The sequence below is a fragment of the Otolemur garnettii genome, unplaced genomic scaffold, assembly GCF_000181295.1.
Source record: "Otolemur garnettii isolate 467f Iridium unplaced genomic scaffold, OtoGar3 scaffold00021, whole genome shotgun sequence".
Taxonomy (NCBI): Eukaryota; Metazoa; Chordata; class Mammalia; order Primates; family Galagidae; genus Otolemur; species Otolemur garnettii.
In genome coordinates this window covers 16423698-16434533 of record NW_003852416.1, presented here as the reverse complement: position 1 = coordinate 16434533, position 10836 = coordinate 16423698, and the positions used below count along the sequence as shown (strand labels likewise).

At 38.8% G+C, this 10836-nt stretch overlaps 1 protein-coding gene across 1 annotated transcript in view; it reads right to left on the bottom strand.

The window, feature by feature from the left end:
* CFAP43 (cilia and flagella associated protein 43) overlaps positions 1 to 10836 on the bottom strand; it is a 99653-nt gene that overhangs the window by 6197 nt on the left and 82620 nt on the right. Inside the window, exons 28-32 of the mRNA XM_003787347.3 lie at positions 9691 to 9810; positions 5652 to 5759; positions 4070 to 4156; positions 3485 to 3573; positions 355 to 568 (exon numbers count right to left, since the gene is read on the bottom strand). Coding sequence (XP_003787395.1) covers positions 355 to 568; positions 3485 to 3573; positions 4070 to 4156; positions 5652 to 5759; positions 9691 to 9810 — 618 coding nt within the window. The remainder of the gene's footprint in view (positions 1 to 354; positions 569 to 3484; positions 3574 to 4069; positions 4157 to 5651; positions 5760 to 9690; positions 9811 to 10836) is intronic.

Here is a 10836-nt window from a genome sequence, read left to right as displayed (position 1 = left end):
GCGCCTTAGCCGCTTGAGCCACAGGCGCCGAGCCTTCATTCTTTTTTTGTTATTAAATACTAAGTGTTCTAAATTTTCCATGTACAGCATATCTCAATTAGGACTGGCCACATTTATTTCAAGTGCACAATGACCACATGTAGCCAGTGGCCACTATTTTGGACAGTGCCAGTCCACGAGCACAAGCCTACACTTAGTTCTCAATAGAACTAAAGTTAATATATTATTCATTATTTTATTATCACTATTACCAACTTATATTCTAGCAGGAAAGTCTAAATAATTAGCTTTTGTGCACTGACTATGTAAACTATATATTTGCTATTACACTAAGAATGAAATTAAATTATATACTTTCTGTTCATTTTCCATTTTTGTTCGTCTGATTATGCAGAAATGTTCCCAGACAGAGAGGTCCAAGCCTTCTGGCATGTTACTAACACTGTCCAACTCATCCATGGCTTTCATTAACTGGGCAGAGTTGTCCTTATTTGACTTGCCAGGTCCTGGTCGTTCTCCAAAAGGGACAATAATGATCGTTTCTGAGTGTGTTTTCTGCTTGTGAATCCTGGTATTATCAAGAAAAGCCCATCAACATTTCACATTCTCATAAAAACCCAAATGTTAAATAATCAGACATAGGCATGATACACTGTAAGGCACTTTCCTTTGGCACTTGAAGGCTAGTGGGTGGACTATTCCACAGTGAAAAGCACCCACACTCTCTGTATTCCAGATGACCCTGACTGGACTATAGAAGTCCCTGTGGTCAGCACTGACAGCTCTACCCATGTTAGGATATGTCTTCCTTCAGTGTATTATAAACAGGCAAATAAATGCCCAGGAGAAGTGTGGGTGTTCTCTGGCTCTGTCTTACACATTCTCTGTTGGCATCTTCTTTGCAGGTGAGTAGCCAGTAATATGTTTAGAAGTATGTGAAACTGGGAGCGGTGCCTGTGGCTCAAAGGAGTAGGGCACTGGCCCCATATGCCAAAGGTGGTGGTGTTCAAATCCAGCCCCGGCCAAAAACTTAAAAAAAAGAAAAAGTATGTGAAACTGGAGAAGTGCCTCTTTTAATCTACATTAATAAATTAGTTTTCTTTTCGTGGGCTGCAGATGGGAAAGGAAATGGGATACAAAAATTTGTGCAGGGCCCTCACTATCAAGTGCTTTCTAAGACATTGGGAAGTTAGTACTGTATTGTCATCTCCTTTCTCTAGATTAGGAAAGCCAGGCTCTGAGAGAAGCTTTTGCCCCAGGGCTACGAATCTGAAAGGTAGTAGAGTTAGGATTTAAAACTGACTCTCTTTGACAACAAAGATTTTGCTTTTCCTACTGTTGCTTCCCAAAATACAACAAGTCTCACTTCTTTCTTTACAAGGAAAAGGAATGTACTTGGACTTATTATAGCTCACTCCTTTAAAAATAGGAACACCATGGCTTGGTACCCATAGCTCAGTAAGTAGGGCACCAGCCATATACATTGAAACTGGTGGGTTTGCACCTAGCCTGGGCCAGCTAAACAACAATGACAACTGCAACCAAAAAATAGCCAGGTGTTGTGGCAGGCACCCGTAGTCTCAGCTACTTGGGAGGCTGAGGCAGGAGAATCGCTTAAGCCTAGGAGTTTGAGGTTGCTGTGAGCTGTAATGCCATGGCACTCTACCAAAGGTGACATAGTGAGACTCTGTCTAAAAAAAAAGAAAAAAATAGGGAAACCAAGACATGAGGCATGCTTTAGGTTAAATTCCTAAATTCATGTAACCTGTCACAGGTGAGAGAATGAGTTTGTACAGGTCTGACAATTAAGTTCACAAACTTGCCGCCATGCACTTATGTTGGCAGTACTGTACAAACAACTTGGTAAGGTTTCATAACCTTAATATATCAGTGTCTCACAGCTATGTTCGTGTTGAAATATGGCGGTGTCTTGCTAAGCAGTGTTCATGATTGTTGCATGTTTTTATATGCCATTGTGAGAATGTTGGAGCTTGAATTAGAGCATTGAATATACATTACATTTCTTGTTAAACTTGGCAAAAGTGAAAATGAAATCAAGGACATGGTAGTACAAATTTGTGGGGAAATGGCAGTGTACAAATAGATTAAATGTTTTTCTGAGGGGAGAGAAGCATCACTGATGAAGAGAGGTCAGGGTGGCCAATAACAGCAGAACTGATGAAAACATTGCAAAAATTCATCAAATTGTGTGTCAAGAAAATCATAGGCTGACTGTGAGAAGCAAAGTAGACCAAGTAAACATCAACAGAAAAACAGGAAAATCTTAACTGAAAATCTTGGCATGAGACAGGTGTGGCTCTTGCATTATGACGATGCACCAGCTCACATAGCACTGTCTGTGAGGGAGTGTCTAGCCAGTGAAGAACTGTATTGGAACACCCTCCCTACTCACCTGATCTGGTTTCCAATGACTTTCTTCTTTACCCAAATTTAAGGGAAATATTGAAAGGAAGACATTTTGCTGACATTCAGGATAACAACGTAATACAACAACAGCTCTGATGGCCATTCCAGAAAAAGAGTTCCAAATTGCTTTGAAAGGTGGAATAGTCACTGGCATTGCTGCATAGCTTCCCAAGGAGAAGTAATTTGAAGGTGACCAAAAGTACTGAGCGATGAGGTATGTAGCACTTTTTAAAGGATTAGTTCACTAAATTAATTGTCAGACTTCATAGCTCAGAAATTACCCTACACCTTTGTGACAAATTCCATGATTTTAGATTATGTTTGACTGAAAAATTATGAGAATCTGAAAGTATAATGTTAAAAGTCAATGGTATGTGATTCTAAAGCTATCCTAAGAAAAAAATCAGGTTATTTTAGAACTCTTTTGAAAATGTCTATCTACTACTATTCATACTGACATTTTTCAAACTTTATCTTAAGGAAAAAGCTATTTGTGACCAGACAATTGTGTAAAACACTGCTTTCTCTTTTTCTTTTACTTGGAGATCTAAAGGCTAATAACTGAAAGGTGGTAGGGTTAGGATTTAAACAAGTTCTGAGAAATTTTGCAGCAAAGAAAGCCATTCATTTTTTTATTAAAAAAAATAGTATGTCTCCCAAATTTACTTAGTCCTAGAATCCTATTATATGCAATTCCAATTCATACTACAGGGGAATCATATTTGTTGAATACACCTTGGGAAAAATTGTGCCATCTATGACTTAAAAGGAACTGCTTTTATGTATAAAGTAGAACCTACAATTGTGAAATGCTTACATAGATACTTTGACAATTTTAAATAATGAAAAGAAATCATTATTCTACATTCCTTACCATAAGACACAGGCATAATTTCAAAAACCACTGAATTGTGATCAAGACATTTAAATATGTCCACTTAAAAGATGTTATACTGAATATTTTCATCTAATTGGGAGAAGAAATCTGAAATTCAGCAACACTTCTTTTCACTTATAAACATTTTCCCAGAAACATAACAGCAGAGGAGAAACAAACCTTGGTCTACGTTTAAAGAGTTTGTAAAGTATTTCAACTTGGTGACTGTGAATATCAGAAAATTCCTTTTTAAAGCTTCGATCCAGAACCTAAGGACAAACATATCATTGTGAGGATTGCAACTTTGTTCAGAAACTTTTTGTTTTGGGAAAGAGAAGTTTCCCAAAGTAGTGTTTAAGTGTACCTACAAAGAATGCAAGTTACTTCTATTCTATTCTATTCCATTTCATTCCATCTTCTTTAGGCTATTCTATCTTATTCTTTTCCATTATAAAACTTCTGGTCATAGCCTAAATTGATTTCTCAGCTAATGGAATATGCAACCTGAAGTTGAAAAAAAATCCCTAAAAGCTAGATGATCTCCCTATTTTTTGCATAAGAGAAAGCTTAAACCAGAGAAGTTAATAAAAATTCATTTTACTCAAGGGATTTTTAGAAATATACAATGGCATACAATGATGTTTACCCATAACTGAAAAATATAGTAGGAAAAAATCTGTAAGGAAATTAAATTATATCCCTTTTATCCTTCCCCAAATCCAGGCAGCAATAACTCTGTTACATTGTTAAGATAATGACTCTCACTTTGTCTTCGGCCAGTAAGTTGTCATAGTGTTCCTTGTACAAATCGAGGTTCTCTTTAGCTTTCTGGATGGCTTCTGAAGTCTGGCACTATAATAACATTAGAAATAGTTAATTGGAACTGGAGACTTTTTGATGTAAACAAAAATATTGGAGATTCTAAAAAGAACAGGGGATTTTCTAGCACTAAATAAGTGTGTTATCCATTACAGATGATATTTATAGAAGAAAAGAATCCATTTAAGGACTTTGAAAGAATAAACATTCCATCACCTGCTTCTCAGTAGAGCCAGATCTATATGTCAGTGAGTCTATGGAGCACCCTGCATTCTTGGCAGGACAGTGTGGACTGATGAAAGTGCACAGGCTTGGGAGTTGCACAGACCTGGGTTCTGAGAAACTGAATATGTTTACAGACAACTTTTATTCATAAAAGTAGAACTTGACCCACAACCCCTGCAGCAACCAGCTAACCCACAATCTTTATAGTGACTAGCCTCAAACTGTTAGAACTTGATCAATAACTGCCAGATTCTCTAATTTTGGTCCCCATTTCCAACTTTGGCTGTGGAGAAAGCCAACTATTTTCCACAAACCAAACACTTAGGTTGTCCTCCTTCTAATTGGTTTGCCTCCAGCTTCCTCAAGGCAACAACTTCTGATCAGGGTGTACCTGAAGCCCTCCCTTCTTTTCACTATAAAGCTTTCCCAGTCCTTTGCCTGCCTTTCAGTCTCTGCCAAATGCAAGTGATAGTGGCCAGTTCCTTTGCTATGTGCCAAACTCTGACTAAATAGCCTCTGTTTATTCTCATTTGGATGGGCGTCATCTATTTCCACAGTCCCAATTCTTGCTCTGTTATATACTAGTGGGTGACTTAGGCATGTCACCCAGCCTCTCTGAAGGAAAGTAATCTGTGAAAGTAATCTAGTATGCTGCAGGGTTGTTAATGAGTTGGGTTATATTTAGAAGGTGGTTTACACACACTGCTTAACAGACTCTTAGAAAAAAGTTAGTTCATATGGCATTATGATATAATGTTATGCATTCATAAATATCCTTTATTAATACTACTAATAAAAGCTGACATCTGTTGAAACTTATGTGAACCATATTTAATGGACCATATTTATTCATGCTCATATTGAGATAGAGTTTTTCACAGTATGACAATTTTTTTGTGTGTAAAATGCAGAGTATCCAATGGTCCAGAGAAAGCAATATGACCTAAAGAAGACCTTCTACACAGCTAAAAAGTTTTTATGTCTTATCCAAGGTCCCACAGCCAGTCAGTGGTTAAAAGCTGGTGCTTTAAACTATGACATGACATGGCCTCATTTTATAAACCACATGTCGTGCCAAAGCTACACAGTTCTTTTGACTAAATGATGCAGAATCAGATAATATTACATAACGTATATTCACCCAGCCCTCAAGCGAAGTCCCAGACAGGAAGCCAAGGGATACACACGGTTGAATAGGAATGGTGAAAGGAAGCAAGAAAGCATCTAGACCTGTGAGCTCTTGTTCAAACATGACATGGCTATTAGAAGAGGCTTGTACTCAGACACCAGACCCTACACTTACTTTCTCTACCTGCTTCCTTGCAAGGTAGTTGTTCAGGAATAATTCTCTAGAGCATAATTCTTCATCCAACAGTAAAGAAAAAACAAGATTATTTATTTTCAATTCCTCCTGTAGAAATATTTTGGGAGAAAAAAAGAGGGGGGGAATGATCAATACTATTATCTGAGAAAGGACTTTCTATTGATGGTCATAGACTTGACACTAATCCAACAAGTTTATGACATATAAGAGAAATCCTTTAAATAAAGGGGGAATATAGGTTGTTGTAATAACTATTCAGTTACTTTGCCTGTTCATCATTTTACTATGAGGCAAAACACATATACAGACAAATACATGATACCAACATGTAGTTTAATAAGTTATTCTAGAGGAAAATACCCTTGTTATCACCACTCAATTCAAGAAATAGAACTTTCCACTGAAGAAGCACCTTCCAGGGGTCCTCGTCAATATCTCAACCCCAACATTAACCACTATACTGACTTTTACAGTAATAACTTCCTTGTGTTTCTTTGTAGTTTTATTGCCCAAGTGTGTATACTGCTATGGTTTGGATATTTATCTCTTCCAAACCTCATGTTGAAATTCGATCCCCAATGTTGGAGGTAGAGCCTAATGGGAGGTGTTTGGGTCTTGGGGATAGGTCCTTTATGAATAGATTAATGCCCTCCTTCACGAGCGAGTGAGTACTGCCACTCTAGCAGCTCCCTAGAGAGCAGGTTGTTATAAAGAGCTTGGTACTCTTCTCTGTCTCTCCTGCTTCCTCTTTCACCATGTGGTCTCTGCACATGCAGATCCTCCTTTGCCTTCTGCCACAAGAGGGAGCAGCCTGAGGCCCTCACTAGAAATCCAGTATTGAACTTCCCAGCCAGCAGAATTGTGAGCCAAATAAACCATTTCCTTTAAAAATTACCCAGCCTTAGGTATTCCTTCCCAAGTAACACAAAATGGACTAAGACAGAAACACAGGCATTATGGTATAACTTATTCATTTAAAAAATTGTCACATCTTTTAATTCTCTTAGAATCTTCATGTTCCCTTTTATCCCTTTCTTTTCCTTTCCCTTATTTTTAGTTGTCAGCAGTCTCTGTAGTTTTCCCTAGTCTGGGTTTTACTGACTACATACTCATCAGCCTCTTCATCCTTTGTATTTCCTGAAGATTGGCAGCTGGGTCCAGAGGCCTGATCACATCTAGGTTTGCTGCTTTTAACAAGACCACAGTGAGACCACGTTCTTTGACAAGTAGACATATAACATCTGGTTGTCTTTCTTTCTGTAATGTCAGCAGCTATAGCTACTCTAGGTCAAGGTCCATTAACCCACTAAGAGATGCAGAATGGTGACTTCAATAAAAAGTTGTTTCTCCTTATCTACTGTTTGGTTAGCCAGTGGCACAGTTCATACAGGAAAGGCAGAACAAATGCTTGATACTCTCCCTTTCTCAGTTTGTAGATAATGAACTGGCTGTCATCCTCTGAAAGTGACCAATTAACATTTTTCTTATTAAAAATGACAAATTCATTAATCTAAATAAATTTGGTAGGTTTCAATTAGCTATGATTATTGCCAGCTTTGAATCTTAAATTGTCTAATTAGGGGAGATATTTTAAGTTGGCTCCTGAGTCCTTTTGATATTCCCTAATTATTTTGTGTGACAAGATGTTCTGAGCATATATTTTTCTAAATAACAGTTTTATTGAGATATAATTCACATACCACACAATTCACTATTTAAAGTGTATGATCTTAGTATAGTGTGTAATTTTTAGTTTTTGGTATATTCAGAAAGTTGTGTAGTCATTACCACAATCAGTCTGATTAGAAATTTTATCAGTCTGAAAGGAAATCTTTCAGCAGTTATTTTCTGTTAATACCCTCTACCTCCCATAGGCCTCCTCCCTGCCCCTAAAGCAGTGACTTATATAATTTATGAGTCTATAGATTTGCCTATTCTGGATATTTCATATAAATGGAGTTACACAGTATGTGGCCTTTGGTGTCTGGCTTCTTTGATTTAGCATGTTTTCAAAGTTTCTCCATGTCACGGCATGCATTAACACTTCATTTCTTTTTATTGCTAAATATAATATTATTCCACTGCATACATGCAGGAGCCATATTGGATTTATCCATTCACAGCTGTTGGTTATCTGGATTGTTTCCACCTTTTGGCTGTTATGACTACTACAGGAACATTCATTCCCTATCTTCTCCCTTCTTCCACTCTTTACACACATGCCTCCCTGTCATTTCCCCCTTTATGGTCTTCTGTCTATGGCCACAGCTCCTGAGAAGCAGCCCTTTCCTGTAGCCATGAGGACAGCTCTCTTCCCATGCCTCTAAGCTTCCCTTAGCTCTGGAGATGGTACAAGTGGCCAATGGCTTCCAATCTCAAGATGTTTATCATTCCTTGCTGTTTCCCTTAACCCTGTCCATACATCTGTAGAAAGTCCCTTCATTAAATTCTGTTGGCTCGGTGCCTGTGGCTCAGGCGGCTAAGGCGCCAGCCACATACACCTAAGGTGGCGGGTTCGAATCCCCAGCCCGGGCCCGCCAAACAACAATGATGGCTGCAACCAAAAAATGGCCGGGCGTTGTGGTGGGTGCCTATAGTCCCAGCTACTTGGGAGGCTGAGGCAGGAGACTCGCTTGAGCCCAGGAGTTGGAGGTTGCTGTGAGTGTGATGCCATGGCACTCTACCCAGGGGGGATAGCTTGAGGCTCTGTCTCAAAAAAAAAAAAATTAAATTCTGTTAAATGTGACCAGTCCTGTATACTGTTCCTGTTAAGATCCTAGGAGACAGCCATCCTCCTGGAGCTGCCCTTCATATCTCTCAGTGCTCCATCATCATTTCTTGTTCACCCCCTTGCTCTGCTGAGGCACATCCTCCAATATCTCTCTGAGAACGAGAGCATGCAAATTTGGGAGACTTGTACTTCTCAAAATATCATTATTCTCCTCTTAAACTCATTTGAGAGGGTGGGAATAGAATCCCATGTTAGAAGTAGTTTTCTCTCACAATTTAAAGGCATCCCTCCTTGATTTTCTTGCTTCTAGCTACTGCACACTTCATTTATATACCTACTGCTGAATGAAATTAAGACGGGTTTTTCTTCTGGTCTTTCAGGCATGAGAATTATTCATTTATTCAATATAAACTATGTGAGCTCAGGAGTTTGAAACCAGCCTGAGTGGGAGCAAGACCCCTGTCTCTACTAAAAATAGAAAAATTAGCTAGGTGTAGGCACCTGTAGTCTCAGCTACTCAGGAGTCTGAGGCAGGAGGATTGCTTGAACCTAGGAGTTTATGAGCTAGGCTGAGGCCACAGCACTCTGGCCTGGAGTGACAGAATGAGACTCTCTCTCAAAAAAAATAAAAAAAAATAAAATAAAATAAAAATTAAAAAAAACCCCAAAAATAGACACACACACATATATATGTGTGTGAGTATATCTCTCTATATAGATATACACACATATATACTATAAACCAAGTCCTTTGCTACTTGCTGGAGATATAGAGATGAACAAGACAATCTTAGTCCCTACTCTTAAGGGACTGAAAGCATTAAGTAGTCCATACTCCTGAAGACATTAAGAAATAATCTCACATAAATTAAAATTCAGCAATATATGATAGAAAAGAAAAGAAGAAAATATATAGGGTGTCCATAAAGTTGTCCATAGCCAGCTATTTTAAATTGCGTGAATTTTATGGACATCCTGTATAGTAGGAAGATAGAGAGTGGTCTAGGGAACTAACTTTTTAGCTGAGACCTGAAGGATGAGTACAGTCCAGGAGGCGTGGAAGTTGCTAGAGAGTATGATTAGTAAATCAGAAGAGTTGTGAGGAACGAGGGTGCCAGGTGTGTGTAAGACATCAAAAGAGGGAGGGTGGCAAAGATGAGGCTGGGGAGGGGCCCAGGGCCTCCACACTGGGGAAGGTGTTAGCCTGTGTTCTAAGAACAATAAAAGGCCTATGGAGCCTCCCTAAACGAAAAAGTCACAAGTCGAGTAGGTAAAGCTTCTCTGTACCTGGTTGACAACCATCTCTGCCATTACTCTCCTTTCAAAGAGTCTTTTCAAAAGTTCATCAAAATTCTGTGTGCTTTCGTGAATAGAGTTTTGAAGTTTCTTCATCTCTGCTTCTAAAGACTAAAAAGAAGACAATAGTAAAATTAATGTTTGGGAATATTAAATGTTCCTGGGAAGAGGTGTTTACATTTTGCCATGAAGAAGGGGCTGGCAAAAGGTGAACCTTGGCTGGGTATTGTTTGATACACAGTGTGTCTGAGATTTTTGTTAAAAAAAGACTACATTTTTTTATTTCTTTATTTCCCCCTTTTCGGCCTGTTTATGGTTTCTCATTTTTCTAATTCAAGCATAAATGCCACATTTTCAAGGTAGTCTCTTCCTTGGGCCCAGCCTTGGGCCGTGGCTTAAGTCTAACAAGCAGAGCCTGGTGATTGCTGTAGAGGTGTCAGAAGAGGAGCTCTCGGGAAATCAAACAGAAGGGCCTTGAAAAGGCAGGGGTTTAGTCTCATGGGCTGCTCCTGGGGAGAGAAAGTCAGCTTTCTCTGACTGGGGAAGGTGCCTCTTGAGACTTGAGGGTAAAGGGAAAGAAGGAAGGAAGAGGTGGAGGTTCAGAATTGTGCAGAAACAAAAGAAAAGCAGAGTCAGAAGACTCAACAGCATCTTACCCTTCAAATAAGAACACCCTTGCTTCAAGAACTTAGCTGTATATCAAATCAACAATGTTATACACAGAGGGGGGAGAAAGGATTAGTCCAAATAATTCTGAACATGACATGCTGCTGGCATACTCTCAGTGGGATATATTCTAACAACAAAAAAGGTGCAAAGAAATCTTAAAATTGACATAGTAGATTCATAGAAGTAGTTTGTGTCCATTAGAGGACTAAGCAAATAAGTATATTTATATTTGGGGAGCTAGAGTTTTCACTGAAAAAGATCTGAATGTTAAATGCAGGAAAGAGGAAAAAAACCTGGGTTGTCAAACTGGAACTAGAGGTTAACTCTGCGAGTATGTGGAGTGTGTGTGTGTGTGTGTGTGTGTGTCTCCTGGGGTACAGTGTGGGGTTTTCACATGCAATCTGAAATACTTCCATCAAACTGGTCAACACAGCCTTCATGTCATTTTCTCAGTTATTGCTTTAAAAC